The sequence below is a fragment of the Mesoplodon bidens genome (genome assembly GCF_964165515.1).
Source record: "Mesoplodon bidens genome assembly, chromosome: 1".
Classification (NCBI taxonomy): Eukaryota; Metazoa; Chordata; class Mammalia; order Artiodactyla; family Ziphiidae; genus Mesoplodon; species Mesoplodon bidens.
In genome coordinates this window covers 38,523,749-38,545,552 of record NC_138176.1, presented here as the reverse complement: position 1 = coordinate 38,545,552, position 21,804 = coordinate 38,523,749, and the positions used below count along the sequence as shown (strand labels likewise).

The 21,804-nt window shown below is 42.8% G+C and overlaps 1 protein-coding gene across 1 annotated transcript; it reads left to right on the top strand.

Moving 5' to 3' along the window:
- The first annotated feature begins 876 nt into the window (after positions 1-876).
- Positions 877-15,336, top strand: LOC308625618 (interferon-induced protein with tetratricopeptide repeats 1-like). The gene is made up of 2 exons (XM_081250061.1): positions 877-991; positions 12,069-15,336. Exons 1-2 carry the CDS (start codon positions 987-989, stop codon positions 13,501-13,503), a joined length of 1,440 nt encoding a protein of 479 aa, XP_081106187.1. The 5' UTR covers positions 877-986; the 3' UTR covers positions 13,504-15,336.
- The last annotated feature ends 6,468 nt before the right edge of the window (positions 15,337-21,804 follow it).

Sequence of the window (21,804 nt, the reverse complement as noted above, 5' to 3'; positions counted from 1 at the left end):
TCTCTCTCACCTTCTGCAGCTTCAGAATGGAGGGAGCCTTTCTCCTACGCAATTGACAAGTCTTTCATCTTCAAATCAGCCATGAGAACTATATTCCCTATATTTTCACGGATATTTACATCATAGAAAATTTTATTTAAAAAAAAATCTCTCAGGGTATTATCACTCCTTCAGAGCTTAAAGCATAAATATGTAAATTTATCAGCTAGGCAGCTTGCTTGCCTTAGACCTCAGAGATTGAAAGTGCTCAGGGTTTACTCCAGGGCTTGGCTTCTTATATTTAGCATGGGGGCAAAAAAAAATCAGGCTCAGTGATTTGACTCATGGATAATCCCAGAGCTAGTAAATAACACACAGAATTAAATCCAGGTCTCAAGGTGCAAATTGTCTCCCACAAGTAAATTGACTTGACGAAGTTACTTTTCACAACATATTTCTGGAGCAGTCTTTCACAATATGTGCTCCCAGAAACCCCTACATCAGAATCTCCTAAAGACTTCATTAAAAATGCAATTTCCTGGGACCCACCCTAGAGTTAGGGTCAGATTCCTGGGAGCCCGGGGTTTTTTGTTTTTTGGGTTTTTTTTTTGCTGCGCCCCGAGGCCTGTGGGATCCTAGTTCCCCCACCAGGGATGGAACCCACGCCCCCTGCAGTGGAAGCACAGAGTCTTAACCACTGGATGGCCAGGGAAGTCCCCAGTCATGATTTTTAAATGATTTACTTCCACTGAATCATGACAGAAACCCTTAAGTTTCCTTTTCCTCCTCTTGATTTGAAATCAGTTTCACTTTCCAAATCCTCTTCCCTTTCATAAAGGCAGTCACTCAGAGACTGGAAGAAAGCATCAGCTGATGCATTCTCCCCACCCCACGTCCCTCTTTTATAGCTCCTTCAGTACTTACCTTGAGGTAGACGTGAAAGACTTCTGAAGGGCAAATCAGCTTGGACACCAGCTTTTCAGAACAGCAGAGAACAGATCACCATCATGAGGTCAGTGAGATACCTTGCAAGCACCCTCGATCTTGAAACCAAATTGTAAGCTTAGCTTCTTGGGTGCAGGCAAGTTCCAGAGTTGTCCTGTTGCTTGTGGACTAAACATGCCTTTACCAATAGGGGTACTTTTTATTTCTGTGACTTTTTCTGGTGTGTGCACTCAGACTCCCTAAGCTTCACGGGTGGAGCTGGGAGCCAGGAGCTGGATGTGAGGGAGGCTTGGCAGGAGTGGTTAGATCCAATCAGGTACGAAGTTTGCTGGTTCAAAGTCAGATCTAAGCAAATTACTCTTTTGAGGCTTTTTCTGTTGTTTTCTTTGAAAGAACTAAGAGGGTTTCTTCTTGTCATTTTAAAAGGAAACATTTCTTTTCAGCAGATGTTATGAAAGATGAAATTGGTAGTAAAAAGGCAACCCATGTTGGGAATTTTGCCCTGAAAGTTGGATCACTTCAAGGTGGGAAGTGGAAAAAACAATCCTTACAGATGGACATTTTTTCCATTTCTTATATGAAAACAAACTGGAAGCTGAGAGTTTATTTTTTATCCCTGTAATGAGAACTTGTGAGCAGCAGAAAATAATTTCTCTTCAAAACATAATGACCTAATCTCTTTCCTAATACTGATCTAATTTCTAATGAAGGAAAGCAGAGCAATGGTTGCCCGGGGATGGTAGAGGGTGAGACTGGGCTTGACCAGGAGAGTACACAGGGGATGATGCAAAGAGTCTACAGGGAGATAGTGGTGGTGGTTACATGGGTATATACATTTGTCAAAATTCATCAAACTACACTTTAAATGGGTTCATTTTATTATATGTAAAGTACAATCCTAGTAAACTTGATTTTCAAAGATGCATATAGACCTGCTTGAGTTCTAACATCAGTTAGAGCCTCAGGAAAAATACAGCTGAGAGAAAAGGAAAACTTTCCCATCAGACACCTATGGGAAGGGATTGAGGGGTTGACTGGCTGGGGAGGGAGCATCCTAGTGACCATTCCGGGAATGAGGACAGGGCGATCCCAGGGCTCCCAAATGCTCTGCAGGCTTGTGTCTGGGGACGGGGTGGATAAGAGGAATTCACTGCTAAACGCCTCAGGTCACTTCCCCTATGTGATGGGCTTCAAGTCATGAGTGATGTGAATCATAACTACATGAATGAGTTGACCAGAGAAACCTAGCCCTACCCAGTGCCTCGGTAGCCAGTCTGCCTAAGAAGTTTGGCAGTGATCTGTGCTTGGGTGTGTCCAGAGCCACGGACCTGAGGAAGTCTGAGGGAGGCTCTCTGGACTATGCTGGACGGAGGCCCACATCAAGGTGCCCTGTTCTCAGAGGCTGTAGGAACAGGGGCAAGTTAGGCTGTTCCTTCTCAGCTGTGCTAAAAATTTCCAAACGGGGAAGCCACCTGGGGAAACACCTCATACCTGCTGGCTGGCTAATGAGTGCCCTCCTCTGCCCCATCCACTGAGGAACCTTGTTGGCCCCTTTGCACACCCAGAATTCACTTAAAATTATAACACTGATATGCAAGTGATCATGGCAGTAACACTTTCCTTGTAGTTGGAAGTGCACTCTGTCCAGGGCTCTACACGCATCATCTATTATCATCCTCCCAGTAGCCCAAGGAAGGGAACGCTATTATTTTTTATTAGCCTCATTTTTTTAGATGAGAAAAACAGGCCTCAGGGGGCAAATTACTTGGCCGAGAAGTCATATAGAAAGTGTGTCAGAGCAGGGTCATTACTAAGGTGCCAAACTCCAGGGCTGAGCTGCTTCTGGGTACAAAGGGCAAACGGGTGAAATGTATTAATGCTTTTAATTATGCTCACATTAGAGAGGATGGGCAGGGACTGGGAGGTCTGGACCCTCGGGTCCCTATTTGGAGAGGGAGGATCAGTCCTTAGAGTGCCCAGAGCCACACCTGACATGAAGGTAAAAGTGGATCTCCCTACGGCACAGTTTCCTATCATTTGGATGGAAGAAAAACGGAAATTTATTCCAGGCCATTTTAGAAATGAGGAAATGAGGCTGTGATGTGATTCAAGAAATATCCCAGAGCTGGTCAAAGAGAAAACCGAAGTCCAGGCTTTCTGTGGTTATTTTCCTTTCTTCTAGATGTCTGACTCACTGTTTGATACATTACATGATCTCCCACAAATGGGAAACTGCTTTTCAAAATACCTCCAGGGACTTCCCCAGCAGTCCAGTGGTTAATACTCTTCACTTCCATTGCAGGGGGCATGAGTCCAATCCCCTGGTGGGGGAACTAAGACCCCGCATACAGTACTGCCAAAACAAAACAAAAGAAAATAAAAAACAAAACAAAATACCTCCAGGACTATGCTTCTCAAAAACATGATACAGGGACTTCTGCAACAGAATTTCCAGGGTGCTTGTGAAAATGCAGAGTCCGGAGCCCAAGCCCACCCCTAGGTTGCATCTGAATCTCTGGGAGGAGGGCTTATAATGTGTATGGCATCCACAATGCCTTCTTTCTAACTCTCAAGCACAGTTGCAGAGTCTGTGTAGAATGGTACTCCCAGTGGAGAACTGAGCTCAGCTCTGCATGTTCAGTTTCAGTTCCTCCTCAGCAGGAATCTTGATAGCGTTGCCTCAGTTTTGTTTTCCTTTTCCATTTTATAAAAGCACAGACCTAACAGCTAGCATCCTGAGTGGAAACCTCCTCTGCATTTGCTTGCAGCCCACAGCAGAAAATAAAATCGGCCTGAACCCCAGCTTTTCAGAATTGCAGGGAAACGGCCATCATGAAGTAAATATTCCCTGGTTCTCTGACAGGAAGTTGAGAATCTCTCCCAAATCATGTTCTTGAGAGCAACTTCCTGAATTATGCTGATTCCGTTTTTGCTAGTAGATTGAATATGCATTTCACTAATCATCTATCTAATCTATCTTACCAATTCATGCACTTTGATTTCTGTGGCTCTGCCTGATTTACAGAGTCAGGTGCTGAGGGATGTGCTCCCAGCAGAGCTGGCAGCTGGCAGCTGGGAAGGGATGTTGAGAGAGCCTAGGAGGGTATGCTCAGATCCTTTCAGGCAAAATCTGGTCAGTGAGAGCTGGGGCCTGGAGGAAAGTTGCTGCAGGTCCCGGTCCCCCTTTTGTTTCTTATATTTGAAAGGACAAAATCAGAGCTTTGTGTGTTTTGTTATGGTTCCTGTGGTTATTTTAAAAGCATGCTTAATTCTCAGCAAATGTGCTAAGGATTAGTTCAGAACTATGAAACTTCATAATGAAGTCGCTTTTGCCTTGAAATGTGCTCTGACAGGACTGGGGAATATGTCTACACGAACCATCTTCTTACCGACCTGCTAGACTTCCCGTGTGAACTATAAACAGGGAGTAAGTGTCACAGAGTCTCTCAAACTGCGTGGCAGATTCTCTGTACCACACCCGACCCGAGTGCTCTGTTAGAACCAAATTACTGGGCCCTGCATTGGGAAATCCTGATTGAACAGATCAGAAATAAGGCCTAGGAAAGAAATATGTAATTAAAGGGGACAGCAGGTACTTCATTCACACACTAAATGCTTCCTGCATTGTACGCGTATAAATGTGAGTGGAGGAAGCCCAAAGTGGGTGGGGAGTGGGAGGGGTGGGATGTTGACCCCACCCCTCTTTAAGGGATGGGCTTGCCTCTTTAAGGGATGTTTTAGGGAGAAGAAACTGGTGATCGGAATTCACTGCCCCAAAGTGAAGTCTTCCCAGAACATTGCTACTCAGTGTGGTTCAAATCTAACACCCCCTGGGAGGTTGCTACCAAGGCAGCATCCCAGACCTACTGAATCCAGATCAGCATTCTAACAAGATCCTCAGGTGATTTGGTCCTTGTGCACACTAAAGTGTGAGAAGCACTGCTCTGGAGAGTTCCTTGGCTCACTTTTTGAAGTGATGGGCTCCTTGGGTTGTCCCTGTCTTGAACAACTAACTGGGCATGAGGTCTGCCTGGCCCTTCACAGAGTCATATGCTCCACAGAAGCATCACCACAATGTCCATGGTCAAGCTGCCTCAGAGATTTCCCTTGAAACTCCTACTTTTACCATTTAAACAGGGCCTCTTTCAAGACTGTACTCTAGTCATGGCTTTGACAAGGTCCTGGAAGGAGATGTGCCAACTACCATGGGGTGTGTGGGCAATGCCACCATCCAGGCGGGTCAGCAGAAAGGAGAAGGAGGAAAGACTGTAAAATGGGTTGATTCTGGATATTTCCTAAGGACTAGCAATGCTGGTTTTATCTGCTTTGGTCACAGCTGCAGCTTGAGGCCATGAGAAATCTCTTCCTGGGCGCAAAGGGCTCTTACCTCCCCAATTCTTTCTATGAGATACCAAATCTCCAGGTAGGAAGGGCACTCAACTCTCCACATTTCACCTGAACTTAGACATTCTCTTTACTTCAGCCAGCATCCTACCTGCTTGCTTGTTCCCTTAAAGATCTGAATTTAATTATTATTCAGCAATTTATTAAATTTTATACACTATATGTGTATATATAGAGATAGAGTATGTATATCTGTATATATATATAGAGAGAGAGAGAGAGTATTTAAAGCAACTTTCAAAAACATATGAGATACCTTAAAAAACTAAAAATACAACCACCATATGACCCAGCAATCCCACTACTGGGCATATACCCTGAGAAAACCATAATTCAAAGAGTCATGGGGTTTCCCTGGTGGCGCAGTGGTTGAGAGTCCGCCTGCGATGCAGGGGACACGGGTTCGTGCCCAGGTCTGGGAAGATCCCACATGCCGCAGAGTGGCTAGGTCCGTGAGCCATGGCTGCTGAGCCTGTGCGTCCGGAGCTGTGCTCCGCAACGGGAGAGGCCACAACAGTGAGAGGCCCGCATACCGCAAAAAAAAAAAAAAAAAAAAAGAGTCATGTACCACAATGTTCATTGCAGCATTATTTACAGGACATGGAAGCAACTTAAGTGTCAATCAACACATGAATGGATAAAGAAGATGTGGCACAAATATACAATACAATATTACGCAGCCATAAAAAGAAACGAAATTGAGTTATTTGTAGTGAGGTGGATGGACCTAGAGTCTGTCATACAGAGTGAAGTAATTCAGAAAGAGAACAACAAATACTGTATGCTAACACATATATATGGAATCTAAAAAAAAATGGTTCTGATGAAACTAAGGGCAGGATAGGAATAAAGACGCAGACATAGAGAATGGACTTGAGGACACAGGGAGGGGGAAGGGTAAGCTGGGACGAAGTGAGAGAGTGGCATGGACATATATACACTACCAAATGTAAAACAGATAGCTAGTGGGAAGTAGCTGCATTGCACAGGGAGATCAGCTCGGTGCTTTGTGACCACCTAGAGGGGTGGGATAGGGAGCGGGGGAGGGAGACCCAAGAGGGAGGAGATATGGGGATATATGTATACATATATACACTTTGTATACACATGTATTCGCTTTGTTATACAGCAGAAACTAACACAACACTGTAAAGTGATTATACTCCATAAAGATATTAAAAAAAAAGTCTTAGAGCATGTAAAAATGTGTTAGCATATATTTAAATAACAGAAAGGTGGTGAAATAATTTATGTAACTAATAAACTTAAGAGTGCAGCTATCTAAGAAAAACACATGAGATAAATTAGTAAGTGAGGAAAGCTTGGCAAATGGAGTTTTAGCTTCAAATGTTTTATTTTGATCTACTCAGTCAAATATGTTTACATTGTTGTAAATGTATCAATTACAGAACTGACATGTAAACATGTCAATTCACAATAAATATGTAATGAAAATCTGCAGGGCGTGCGGGAGACCAAGTATTTCATGTACCTAAACTATATAGAAGAAAAAGGGAACAGATTTTCTAAGATAATTCTTTTCTTCATTTTATAATTGACATACAAAATTGTAAGATATTGAAAGTGTGCACTGTAGCGATTTGATATATGTATACCTTGTGAAAAGAGTCCCCCATCTAGATAATTAACATACCCATCATCTCATGTAGTTTTTTTGTGTGTGGGGGGTGAGACCATTTATGTTCTACCCTCTTAGCAGATTTCAATTACACAACACAGTGCTATCAACTGTAGTCACCATGCTTTACATTAGCTCCTCAAACCTTATTCATCTTATAACTGAAAATTTGTACTCATTTACCAACCTCTCTCTATTCCCTGCTCCCACCCCTGGCAACCACTTTTCTACTCTGTTTCTATGAGTTTGAATTTTTTTTTTAGATTCCACATATAAGTGATACCATGCAGTATTTGTCTTTCTCTGTCAGGCTCATTTCACTTAGCATAATGCCCTCAAGTTCCATCCATGTTGTCACAAATGGCAGGATTTTCTTCTTTTTTATGGCTGAATAATACTGGTCAGAAACATGCTTGATATGATTTCAATCTTCTTAAATTGTATTAAGGCTTCTTTTGTGGCCTAACATATGCTCTATCCTGGAGAATGTTCCATGTGTGCTTGCGAAGAACATGTATTCATTCTGCTGTTGGATGGAACGCTCTTTGTGTGTGTGTGTGTATCCATATATCCATATATCTATATATCTATATAGATATACATATAAAGTCAATCTGGCCTAATGTGTCATTTAAGTCCAATGTTTCCTTATTGATTTTCTATCTGGATGATCCCTCCATTGTTGAAAATGTGTTACTGAAGTCCTCTACTATTATTGTATTACTATCTATTTCTCCCTTCAGGACTATTAATATTTGCTTTATATATTTAGGTGCTCATATGTAGGGTACATAAATATTTACAGATATTATATTCTCTTGTTGGATTGATCCTTTTATCATTATATAATGACCTTCTTTATCTTTTATTATAGTCTTTGTCTTTATCTCTTATTATAGTCTTATTATAGTCTTCTTTATCTCTTATTATAGTCTCTTATTATATATTTTGTCCAATATAAGCCTGCTTTCTTTTCGTTTGCATGGAATATCTTTTTCCATCTTTTCACTTTCAGTCTATGAGTGTCCTTAAAGCTGAAGGTAGCATATAGTTGGGTCTTGTTTTTTATCCATTCAACCGTTTTGTGTCTTTTGATTGGAGGATTTAGTCCATTTACATTTAAGGTAATTATTGATAGTTATGGACTTACTATACCATTTTATTCATTGCTTTCTGGTTACTTTGCAGTTACTTTTTTCCTTCCTTCGTCTCTCCATCTCTTCTGCTGTGATTTGATGACTTTCTCTAATGATATGCTTGGATTCCTTTCTCTTTATCTTTTGTGTATTTATCATAAATTTATGCTTTGTGGTTATCATGAGCCTTATATAAAACATCTTATATTTATAATAGTTTATTTTAAGCTGATAACTTAAGTTCAAACACATACTAAAGCTCTACCTTTTTAACTCTCTCATCCTCCCACGTTATGTTTTTGATGGCACAATTTGTATATTTTTACCTTGTGTATACATTAACAAATTCCTGTAGCTATAGTTATTTTTTAAACTTTTGTCTTTTAACCATTATACTAGATTCATAAATGATTTACCCATTAAGGCTAGTATTTTGGGTCTTGGGTGTTGAATAACAGTGGTGAGAATGGACATCTTTGTCTTGATCCTGATCTTTGAGGAAATGCTTTCAGTTTTTCACCATTGAGAATGATGTTTGCTGTGGGTCTGTCATATATGGCCTTTATCACGTTGAGGTAGGTTCCCTCTATGCCCACTTTCTGGAGAGTTTTTATCATAAATGCGAGTTGAATTTTGTCAAAAGGTTTTTCTGCACCTATTGAGATGATGATATGGTTTTTCTTCTTCAGTTTGTTAATATGGTGTATCACATTGATTGATTTGCATATATTGAAGAATCCTTGCATCCCTGGGATAAATCCCACTTGATCACAGTGTATGATCCTTTTAATGTGCTGTTGGATTCTGTTTGCTAGTATCAGGTTGATGATTTTTACATCTATATTCATCAGTGATATTGGCCTGTAATTTTCTTTTTTTTGTAGTATCTTTGTGTGGTTTTGTAATCACGGTGATGGGGGCCTCATAGAATGAGTTTGGGAGTGTTCCTTCCTCTGCAAATTTTTGGAAGAGTTTGAGAAGGATGGGTGTTAGCTCTTCTCTAAATGTTTGATAGAATTCACCTGTGAAGCCATCTGGTCCTGGACTTTTGTTTGTTGGAATATTTTTAATCACAGTTTCCATTTCATTACTTGTGATTGGTCTGTTCGTATTTTCTATTTCTTCCTGGTTCAGTCTTGGAAGGTTATACCCCTCTAAGAATTTGTCCATTTCTTCCAGGTTGTCCATTTTATTGGCACAGAGTTGCTTGTAGTAGTCTCTTAGGATGCTTTGTATTTCTGCAGTGTCTGTTGTAACTTCTCCTTTTTCGTTTCTAATTTTATTGATGTGAGTCCTCTCCCTCTTTTACTTGGTGAGTCTGGCTAATGGTTTATCAATTTTGTTTATCTTCTCAGAGAACCAGCTTTTAGTTTTATTGATCTTTATTTTATTGATCTTGATAGTTATATCTTCCTCTCGGATTGATCCCTTGATCATTATGTAGTGTCCTTCCTTGTCTCTTGTAACATTCTTTATTTTAAAGTCTATTTTATCTGATATGAGTATTGCTACCCCAGCTTTCTTTTGATTTCCATTTGCATGGAATAACTTTTTCCATCCTCTCACTCTCAGTCTGTATGTGTCTGTAGGTCTGAAGTGGGTCTCTTGTACACAGCACATATATGAGTTTTGTTTTTGTATCCATTCCACAAGCCTGTGTCTTTTGGTTGGAGCATTTAATCTGTTCACATTTAAGGTAATTTTCGATATATATGTTCCTATTACCGTTTTCTTAATTGTTTTGGGTTTGTTTTTGTAGGTCCTTTTCTCCTCTTGTGTTTCCCATTTAGAGAAGTTCCTTTAGTATTTGTTGTAGAGCTGGTTTGGTGGTGCTGAATTCTCTTAGGTTTTGCTTGTCTGTAAAGCTATTGATTTTTCTGTCAAATCTGAATGAGATCCTTTCCGGGTAGAGTAATCTTGGTTGTAGGTTCTTCCCTTTCATCACTTTAAACATACTGTGCCACTCCCTTCTGGCCTGTAGAATTTCTGCTGAGAAATCAGCTGTTAACCTTATAGGAGTTCCCTTGTATGCTATTTGTCGTTCTTCCCTCGTTGCTTTCAATAATTTTTCTTTGCCTTTAATATTTGTCAATTTGATTACTATGTGTCTCGGCGTGTTTCTCCTTGGGTTTATCCTGCCTGGGACTCTCTGCACTTCCTGGACTTGGGTGGTTATTTCCTTTCCCATGTTAGGGAAGTTTTTGACTATAATCTCTTCAACTATTTTCTTGGGTCCTGTCTCTCTCTCTTCTCCTTCTGCGACCCCTATAATGTGAATGTTGGTGCATTTAATGTTGTCCCAGACGGCTCTTAGGCTGTCTTCATTTCTTTTCATCCTTTTTTCTTTATTCTGTTCCACAGCAGTGAATTCCACCATTCTGTCTTCCAGGTCACTTATCCGTTCTTCTGCCTCAGTTATTCTGCTACTGATTCCTTCTAGTGTAGTTTTCATTTCAGTTATTGTATTGTTCATCTCTGTTTGTTTGTTCTTTAATTCTTCTAGTGGTTGGTTCTTTAATTTCTCTAGGTCTTTGTTAAACATTTCTTGCATCTTCTCGACCTTTGCCTCCATTCTTTTTCCAAGGTCCTGGATCACCTTCACTATCATTATTCTGAATTCTTTTTCTGGAAGGTTGCCTATCTCCTCTTCATTTAGTTATTTTTCTGGGATTTTATCTTGTTCCTTCATCTGGTACATAGTCCTCTGCCTTTCATTTTGTGTATCTTTCTGTGAATGTGGTTTTCCTTCCACAGGCTGCTGGACTGTAGTTCTTCTTGCTTCTGCTGTCTGCCCTCTGGTGGATGAGGCTAAGAGGCTTGTGCAAGTTTCCTGATGGGAGGGACTGGTGGTGAGTAGAGCTGACTGTTGCTCTGGTGGGCAGAGCTCAGTAAAACTTTAATCTACCTGTCTGCTAATGGGTGGGGCTGAGTTCCCTCCCTGTTGGTTGTTTGGCCTGAGGTGACCCAGCACTGGAGCCTACAGGCTCTTTGGTGGGGCTAAGGGCAGACTCTGGGAGGGCTCACGCCAAGGAGTACTTCCCAGAACTTCTACTGCCAGTGTCCTTGTCCCCGCAGTGAGCCACAGCTGCCCCTGGGCTCTGCAGGAGACCCTACAACACTAGCAGGTAGGTCTGGTTTCATCTCCTATGGGGTCACCGCTCCTTCCCCTGGGTCCCGATGTGCACACTACTTTGTGTGTGCCCTCCAAGAGGGGAGTCTCTGTTTCCCCCAGTCTTGTCAAAGTCCTGCAGTCAAATCCTGCTAGCTTTCAAAGTCTGATTCTCTAGGAATTCCTCCTCCCTTGTCGGACCCCCAGGTTGGGAGGCCTGACGTGGGGCTCAGAACCTACACTCCAGTGGGTGGACTTCTGTGGTATAATTGTTCTCCAGATTCTGAGTCACCCACCCAGCGGTTATGGGACTTTATTTTATTGTGATTGTGGCCCTCCTACCGTCTCACTGTGGCTTCTCCTTTGTCTTTGGATGTGGGCTATCTTTTTTGGTGAGTTCCAGTGTCTTCCTGTCGATGATTGTTCAGCAGTTAGTTGTGATTCCAGTGCTCTCACAAGAGGGAGTGAGCGCACGTCCTTCTACTCCACCATCTTGAACAAATCTCCTAGGAAACTCTTACGTAGCATGAAATATGTATGCTCTAAGTGTTTTCCATAGATAGGCTTATTATTTCTCACCAAATCCAGTGTGATAAGTCTATTATTTTCCCCACTTTACAAAGGAGACTCTGAAGCACAGAGAGGTTGCATGGCTAGAAAGTGCTGGGGCCAGTGTATGAAGCCAAGCAAACTGCATTCAAAGGCCACATGGATCTTAGAAATACAGGAACTCAAAGGAAGATCAAAGCAGGCGTGCCCTTTTCAAGGCTAAGCTCTAAATATGCGGTGTTTTGTCTGGCTTATTTCTATTGGCTCTTTGTCACCTAACAAAGAAAATCTGCTTTTGTTTTTAAAGTAATAATGCTGATGAAGATCAGATCAAGGATAAGCTGGAACAGTTGAGATGTCACTTTACATGGGAGTTGGCCATTAAAGACGATGAAATACCTGATTTAGAAAACAGGGTCTTGGACCAGATTGAGTTCCTAGACACCAAATACAACATAGGAATATACAACTTACTGGCCTATGTGAAACACCTGAGAGGCCAGAATGAGGAAGCCCTGAAGAGTTTGAAAGAAGCTGAAGACTTAACCCAGCAAGAACATGCCAACCAATCAGACGTGAGAAGTCTGGTTACCTGGGGTAACTATGCCTGGCTGTATTACCACATGGGCCGACATGCAGAAGCCCAGATTTACCTGGACAAGGTGAAGAACACTTGCAGGAAGCTTGCAAATTCCTCCAGCTACAGAATGGAGTGTCCTCAGATGGACTGTGAGGAAGGATGGGCCTTGCTGAAATGTGGAGGAGAGAATTATGAACGGGCCAAGGTCTGCTTTGAAAAGGCTCTGGACGTGGACCCTGAAAACCCTGAATTCAGCACTGGGTATGCAATCACCGTCTATCGCCTGGAGAGCTTTCACAAAGAAGAACGAAGTCCTGGGGCATTTTGTCTGAATACCCTAAAACAGGCTATCAGGCTAAATCCAAAAGATGCATATATTAAGGTTCTCCTTGCCCTGAAGCTTCAAGCTGTAGGACAAGAAGCTGAAGGAGAAAAATACATTAAAGAAGCACTGACCAACGCGTCTTCAAAGATCTATGTCTTTCGATATATTGCCACCTTTTACCGAAGAAAAGGCTCTCTAGGTGAAGCTCTTCGGTTCTTAAAACTGGCCTTGGAAGCAACACCCTCCTCTGTCCTCCTGCATCACCAGATGGGGCTTTGCTACAAGTCACAAATCATCCAAATAAAGAAAGCTACAAACTGGCAGCCTAAAGGACAGGATAAAGCAAACATCAACAGAATAATACAATCAGCCATACATCATTTTGAATTTGCTGTGCAACAAAAGCCCACATTTGAGTTTGCTTACATAGACCTGGCAGAAATGTACACAGAAGCAGGTGACCACAAAAAAGCTGAAGATGCTTATCAAAAGGTGTTATGCATGGAAGCACTCAACAAACATATGCTGCAACAGGTACATTTCCACTACGGCCGATTTCTGGAATATCAAAAAAAATCTGAAGTTGATGCAATCAGCCATTATTTAAAAGCAGTAAAAATAGAAAACGCATCATTAGGAAGGGATAAAAGTATCAGTTCTTTGAAGAAATTGGCTTTAAAGAAACTTCAGAAAGATGCATCAGATATAGAAAGCTTGTGCATCCTTGGGTTCATCCACAAAGTAAAAGGAGAAATGAATGAAGCCCTGGAGTATTACGAGCAGGCCCTGAGGCTGGTTCCTGTCTTGGAGAACTCTGTGCTTGTGACCGACCTGTAGGCATTGAAATATGGACCACTCTTACATATCACTTGATTTTACGTCAACATATACTAATCATCTTTTCTGCTTGCTGCTTTCAGAAACATATTATGTAATTCACTGCAATGATGTAATCTTTGAACAATTACTCAAACCTAATAAAACATTGGTTGTATTGAGAAAATAGTGAAACAGACTACACAGGTCTCTGTGTGTGTGTGAGAGAGAGAGGAACAGAGAGAAGAACCATTTCTCTGTGAATGTTATATAGTAGAAAAAAGAAAGTTTGTTGAGTAGATTTGTAGCAAATAAAACACTGGCCTTGACATGGAACCAACCTAAATGTCCATCGACAGAGGAATGGATAAAGAAGATGTGGCACATATAAACAATGGAATATTACTCAGCCATAAAAAGAAACCAAATTGAGTTATCTGTAGTGAGGTGGATGGACCTAGAGTCTGTCAGACAGAGTGAAGTAAGTAAGAAAGAGAAAAACAAATACTGTATTCTAACTATATATGGACTCTAAAAAAAAAAATGATACTGATGAACCTAGCTGCAGGGCAGGAATAAAGATGTAGACATAGAGAATGGACTTGAGGACATGGGGTGGGAGGGGGAAGCTGGGGTACAGTGAGAGTAGCATCGACATATATACACCACTGAATGTAAAATAGTTAGCTAGTGGGAAGCAGCAGCATAGCACAGGGAGATCAGCTCGGTGCTTGTGTCCACCTAGAGGGGTGGGATAGGGAGGATGGGAGGGAGGCTCAAGAGGGAGGGGATATGGGGACATGTGTATGCATATGGCTGATTCACTTTGGTGTACAACAGAAACTAACACAGTATCCTGAAGCAGTTATACTCCAATAAAGATCTATTAAAAAAAAACCACTGGACTTACATAAAATAAAATGTTCAGTTCATTCATTTTATCAATAAATAGTTTTCAGTGCTAGATACCAAAAATACTATGGTGATGTAGGGGAGGGAAAATTCTTTTTCCTCTACCCATTTTAGGTTCATTGGCTTGGGCCTTAACTGAAAAAAGACAGATTAACAAGAGAAAAACAAACAAGTTTATTAACACTGCATCAGGCATACACAGGGGAGTACCCAGTGATGAGTAATTCAAGGGGGTGGGTTTACACAGCATTCTAACAAACAAACAATACATGTTTAGAGAAGTGATAAGGTAAAGGCAAAGAACTTTAGTTTCTAAGTGGCAAATTATAGGAAGGCAAATATATGAGGGAAACTAATGGAAGATAATAGCCTGCTTATAAGGTTTGTGATGTATATTTTTCTGTTTTTGTGTCTCTGGGTTGATTAGAGACTAGAGTTGTCTCAGGTGATTAACTTCTGTCATTCCTGGTAGAGGAGGAGAGACATTTTTTTCAGGCAGATGGGGGAGAGCAGAGAGCTTTCCTTATATCTGCTTCTTTTCAACTGCCTTTAGCTCAAAATAATCCTATGGCAAGGTGGCATATTTGGGGGTGGCATATTCTGCTACCCTTCAGTGAAACAAAGCAGACATTTTCCCCAAACCTCATGCAGCTTACAATCTAGTAAGAAAGACAGTAAAACAAATACACAGTCAATTAAAGGTCAGCTTTCCCCATGAAGATGTTTGAAATTTAATTCATTGTCAAACTGTGCCAAGTAGCTTCTCTTGTTTTATGCCATTTTGTTTGAAGTGCTATTGATTCAGTCATTTGCTGGTATTGAATTTTCTCCGAAGAAGATATACAGATTGCCAACAAACACATGAAAGGATGCTCAACATCACTAATCATTAGAGAAATGCAAATCAAAACTGCAGTAAGGTATCACCTCACACCAGTGAGAATGGCCATCATCAAAATATCTACAAACAATAAATGCTAGAGAGGGTGTGAAGAAAAGGGAACCCTATTGCACTGTTGGTGGGAATGTAAATTGATACAGTCACTATGGAGAACAGTATGGAGGTTCATTAAAAAACTAAAAGTAGAACTACCATATGACCCAGCAATCCCACTGCTGGACATATACCCTGAGAAAACCATAATTCAAAAAGAGTCATGTACCACAATGTTCATTGCAGGTCTATTTACAAGTGCTAGGACATGGAAGCAACCTAAGTGTCCTCTGACACATGAATGGATAAAGAAGATGTGGCACATATACACAATGGAATATTACTAAGCCATAAAAAGAAACGAAACTGAGTTATTTGTAGTGAGGTGGATGGACCTAGAGTCTGTTATACAGAGTGAAGTAAGTCAGAAAGAGAAAAACAAATACCGTATGCTAACACATATATATGGAATCTAAAAAAAAAATGGTTCTGATGAACCTAGGGTCAGGACAGGAATAAAGACACAGATGTAGAGAATGGACTTGAGGACACGGGGAGGGGGAAGGGTAAGCTGGGACGAAGTGAGAGAGTAACATTGACATATATACACTACCAAATGTGAAACAGATAGCTAGTGGGAAGCAGCTACATGGCACAGGGAGATCAGCTCGGTCCTTTGTAACCACTTAGAGGGGTGGGATAGGGAGGGTGGGAGGGAGGGAGACACAAGAGGGAAGAGATATGGGGATAAATGCATATGTATAGCTGATTCACTTTGTTATAAAGCAGAAACTAACATACCATTGTAAAGCAATTATACTCCAATAAAGATGTTAAAAAGAAAAAGAAAAAAGAAATATTAAAAGGATGCTACGGGCTTCCCTGGTGGCGCAGTGGTTGAGAGTCTGCGTGCTGACGTAGAGGACATGGGTTCGTGCCCCGGTCCGGGAAGATCCCACATGCCGCGGAGTGGCTAGGCCCGTGAGCCACGGCCGCTGAGCCTGTGCGTCCGGAGCCTGTGCTCCACAACGGGAGAGGCCACAACAGTAAGAGGCCCGCGTACCGCAAAAACGAAAAAAACAAAACAAAAGAAAAGGATGCTAAAGGATCTGAGAGACCGTCTGCAGCAATCATCTTTGATTATGACATTTTATTAATAGACAATGCACAACAAATAATGTTTTTAAAAGGAAAATTAAGGAACCAATGTTATTGTTTTTTCATTCTTGTGTGTGTCTGGGGGGAAGATGTATGAATTTCCTATGTGGCTCTAATAAATTACCACAAACTTGGTGGCTTAAAACCACACTCATTTATTATCTTACAGTTGTAGAGATGAGAAGTCTGAAATTGGTTTCATTGGCGTGAAATCAAGGTGTTGGCACAGTCAAATTCCCTCCAGAGGCTCTAGGGGACAATTCTTTTGGTACCTTTTCCAGATTCTGGAGGCTGCCTGTATTTCCTGGTGCAGACCCCTAATCCACAGAAAATACAAGTCCCCAGGGAATTCCCAGAAATATTGGGCAAGGCTTTGGATTTCTACTGAAACTCTATAGGAAATGAAGTGAGCAAAATTTATATCATTGAGGGGCAGGCATCAGAGTTACACAGAAGCAATTTTCACAACTTCCTTATCACTAAAACATGAGATTTATTAGATTAACAAAAACATAACTTAAAGTGCTTGTGTTGGTGGGAGGAGGCTGTAAGGTACTTAAATAAGTCTAACCACTGCCAACTCCCCGAGTCAGAAATATTAAAGGTAAATAATTATTGGATAAGTGGTCAATTCTCAACTAGGCAGTTTTTCCCAGGTATTGTTATACATCGTTTGTACCCAGAAAGCAGAGCTCATTAATGTAAAATAAATCTCTGGATTATGTAATGTGTTTGTGTGAGATGTGTTTGACAATCTCCAGAGATCACATTTACTTAGTGTGTCTTATAACCTAATACCACCTCTCTCTCCCATCCTTCCCAACTCTGGAAGAGGTCTCTGCACTTCCCGGAGCTCAGTAAAACTAAAATGTGTGACAGCCTGGATGTTTGCAGAGAAAAACAACAACCAGCAAATCCAGGAAAACAGATGCTCTTTGGTACTAAAGATACTATTGCCAAGCTTACAAATGAACATATCCAGGGATTACCAAGCGGTAACTGACAGCTTTAAGTTGACAGCTGAATTTCAGGAGCTTGTTACTCCCACGGAAATGACTGACAGAACCTCAGTCGGTGTCCTGATTTAGAGCTCCCCCCAAGTGCCCAGCGGGGCTCTCTCATGTACCCTGAATCAAGCCAAGCCATAGCTCCTGCCATTCACTACTATTATAGGTGCCCCAGCCCAAGTCCTTGCTAATTGCTGTCTACACACCACCACAGGCTCTGCCTCCTTGAGGATCATCCTGGCCACCAATGTCTCCATTCTCACGACGCTGCTAGAGCTGGAATGGCATTGGGACTAAAAGCCTCTACCCTACAGCCTGCCCCAGCTTGAACTGCCCACCCTCAGTCTGTATCCATAGCTCTGTATCTTGTCCCCAGCCACACCAAATGTGATACAGGCACCTCCACTTTGAAGCCCATGCTGAAGGGAGTACGCCTTCACTGCCATTCCCCTGGATATCAATCCTTTCACCCAGGCCATCTCTTGAACTCCAGTACCACCCCCAACTTCCCTTGATCTGTATCCACTTTCCCTGTCCTACCTAAAGTCCACCTCCTCTCTCTTTCGGGCTGTGCTGGGAAGACTAATTCAAATAAATTAGGTATATACATGAGGGTATTACTTACATGATTCTCAACTGTGGGGAAGAGGGAAGAGGAGGATTTTGCCCCTCCGGACAACAACAACAACAACAACAACAAAAGAAGTTGGATTTAGCATTATATGGAGACAATTTCATTTGTCACAACTGCAGGGTGCTACTGACATCTAGTGGAGAGATGCAAGATTGCTGCTTAAACATCCTAAACTGTCAATAGTGCCAAGGTTCAGAAACTCTGGCTTATATCTATTCCTTGGACGAGTTATTACTGAAGTTTCAGTTTCCCAAGCAGACTTTTGATCAGTTGCCAAGTTTCATGTTCTACTTCTCTTTTTCTCTACTTGCTGTGTTTCACAGGTTGATGAGAATAAATCCAGAAGGTAATACATGATGAATTTTCCCAAGAATCCACCCAATCCAACAGTCTGTGAAAAAAAAGACTGATATTCAAATTCCATCCAGTACTTTCAGCATGTTCAACACCTACTCAACAGTCGGGTCTTTGCTTCTTCTCAATCCTGAAAGTGTATATTCCTTTAAAATTTTTATAGACGGTTTTTGTCTTTCTGAATTTGAATTCCTAAACAATATAAGTTGATAACCAGGATCTTTTTTTCCCTTTTGATTTTTATCATTGATTGTTTAGCTGCTGTCCATGCAAACCTTAATAAGCAAAGACCATCTCTTGGCCCAGATACAGCTAAAAGAAAGGAAAGGAAAGGAGTAGGAACAAGGAAGAAAAAACACTACCTACGCACTGGACATTTGTTCAAACAGAGCTCTATTAAATGTTCTACATCCTTAGGAAGGAGGAAATTCTGGGCTTATTCGTCTACCTCCAAATAAACCATTCAGTACTTTTTCTAAAATGTGGCTTCCCACTTAAACATTCCAACAGCCTACACACCCACCGCATCCACATTACCGCTCCAGCCTCACTTCTTAGGACGTTTTCCCTGCTCTCTGCACTCCAACCACACCATCTGCGCTTGCCAAGTATGCTTGCACCCCCAGGCCTTTGCACTTACCGTTCCCCCAGCCTGGAACGCTCTTCCTTAGCCCCATATCTACAGTGCTCATTCGTTCACCCCCTTCAGATCTTTGCTCAACTGTCACGTTCTCAGTGAAACCTTCCCTCACCAAGATATGTATAACAGCAAAACACCTTGCACTCCAACCTTCTCTCTGCTTTTTCTCCATAGCACCACCTAACAAAAAATGTTTTATATGTTCTTTATCTTTACCTCTCACACTACAAATTAACTCCAAACAAATAGGAGAGTAATAAAATCACAAACGCACAACTAACTACACTTCTGTACCTACACTGTTAGCCACGTTTAGCGTGATTCTGGGGAAGCAAGAACTGACTTTATCTACAGGCCCCTTTTTCCAGCAAAACTGAATGAAAAAGTCAGCACTTTTAAAACCAGTGACCACATAGCAAAAACTGTACATCACTGTCCATTCATTTCAAAGCAAAGTGACTAGGATGGTATAAAAGTGATAAGCTGGTGCCTTTTAAACGTTTCGATGAGGAACACGTTTTCTCAAAGTTTGAAAATTAACTCCACTCTCTGTGCACAACCAGGAACAAAATGCAGAAGACGGTGAACAGGGTAGGGCTTGCCCCTTGTCTCTTTTATTCCCAGCTATATTGACAGGGCCTTCAGCAATGTCTGGCTTTTAGCAGTTATTTAATAAAACTGGTTGAAGGAATGAATGATTGAATTCGAAGGGGACAAAATTTTTAGTGTATTGGCATTCGCTATTTTCCGCTTAGATTCCTAATACCACCTCGACTTTATTGGGACCTTATTATAGGAAGCTCGGTTGGCAAGGGCATGGAAGGCAAGGGAACTTTCACACAATTGTGGGTGGGGGGTGTATAAACCTCTTTGCAAAGCTATTCGGCAACAGCTACCAAAATGTTGAATGTATACACATTTTGGCCCCCGAATTTCTCTAGATTTACCCAATGGAAATCATGGCACAAGTGCAGGGCACTGCACCTGTGTTGGCTGAATCAAGACTTGAGTTCCAGCCTAGGACGCAGAAAGCTGTAAAGCGCATCGCCTCCACACAACCAAAACAACGCTGAGCAATCTCCTGTCATTTTAGTTAAAACAACAACAACAACAAACAACCACGCCCAAGAAAGCTAATCTTGAGGCAAGTGGACTCAGCGAGGCAGGTGAGAGCCAATAACCAAGTCTCGAGGCCCAGCTGTAAATTCCACCGCGAACGACCCCGCGCTGCGCAAACCTCTCACTGCCACGCCTCAGCCGGCTCCGGGGCCCACTCAACTAGCTCTTCCACAAGTTTCTGTTTTCCGGGGCTGGACTCCGCCTAGTCGGGGATCAGTTTCACTTTCTAGTTTCCTCTTCCCGCTCTGGTCCTGCCTTGAACAAAGTGGCCGCCCGCGCGCGTGCGGACTAGCGCTGCGGTCATCCCGCTCGCGCGCGCGCACACGCAGGCGGCCGCTCACTCCGCGCAGCAGCCGATCGCTGAGGAGAGAAGCGGAGAGGACCGGCGCCTCCCAAGACGGCCGCAGAGCCCAGCCACCATGAGGTGAGGGCTTCTGTCCGCTTCTTCTCCCCAACTCCGTGGGGCCTTTGTGGCACACCCGCGTTTCTCGCGTATTCCATTTCCAACGCAGCGCTGCGGCCTTTGAAGGGGCCAAGCCCGGCCGCCGGGCATCTGCGTTGGGGACGCTCCCCGGGAGCCCCGTCCGGGTCCGGGACGGCTGAAGGCGGGCCTGCGGGGGAGGGTGGCCGAGCGGACCCTTCTTTCGAGCCCCGGGCGTCCGCGGTCGGGACTGTCGGGCCGGGGAGCGGCGGGGCTGGGGGTGCCGGGCGACGCGTCCCGCGAGCCTGTCACCTCCCTGCGGCTCTGGTCGTCGCCGGCCCCGGGCCGGTGCGGGCGTCTTCTGCGTGGCCGGTGCCCGCAGGCCGCAGCCCCCGGCGTCACACGCGTCCGCCCCTACCATTTTGCCTTCTGATTCCTGGGTCTGACCTCCCCCTCCTTTGTACCGTGGACAGATTGTTCTTGTTCCACCCCATCCACCGTTTTATGAGGCTTGCTTTCTCGTCTCCTTGACTGGCGTGTGGTGGGTGGTCCTTGGCTGACCCATGTAATCCGGTCCCCTGCCCTGCACGTGGGTAGTTAACGGTCTCCATTGGGAAGCTGAGGAGTGGGAGATTCCGACCTTGGGCCCCTGAAGCCCGTAGAGCCCTTTGTTCTAAATCCTGACTTTGACCACCTATGAGTTGGGTGACCCAAAGCAAAGTTTCTTCAGTTCGGTGGGTCTGTTTCTTGTCTATAAAAATTGATAGCATCCATCTCTTAGGACTGTAGAAGGGGTTGTTGACTGATGCCTGGCACAAAATATTTGCAAATGTTGACTATAAAAATATTTAATAAATGCCTCACTTCTACCATTTGTAAGAAGGGAGGGAGGTGGGAAGTATCAGGAAGGGGCCTGAAGAAACAGGGAAGGAACGGCGGGTGCACTGTATGTGGATGCAGGTTGGTGTGGAAGAGGGGTGGACCCCATTGGGCACTAACTGTCTCCCAAGAAAAATGGAAGACTACTCCTTCCTGGCAAAAAACAAAAACAAAAAACACCCCTCCCACACACACAAAATTACCTGAAGGTAGATGTTGCCTCTTCAGACACAATAGCCTCCCTCTGCCAGCTTCCCAGAGACA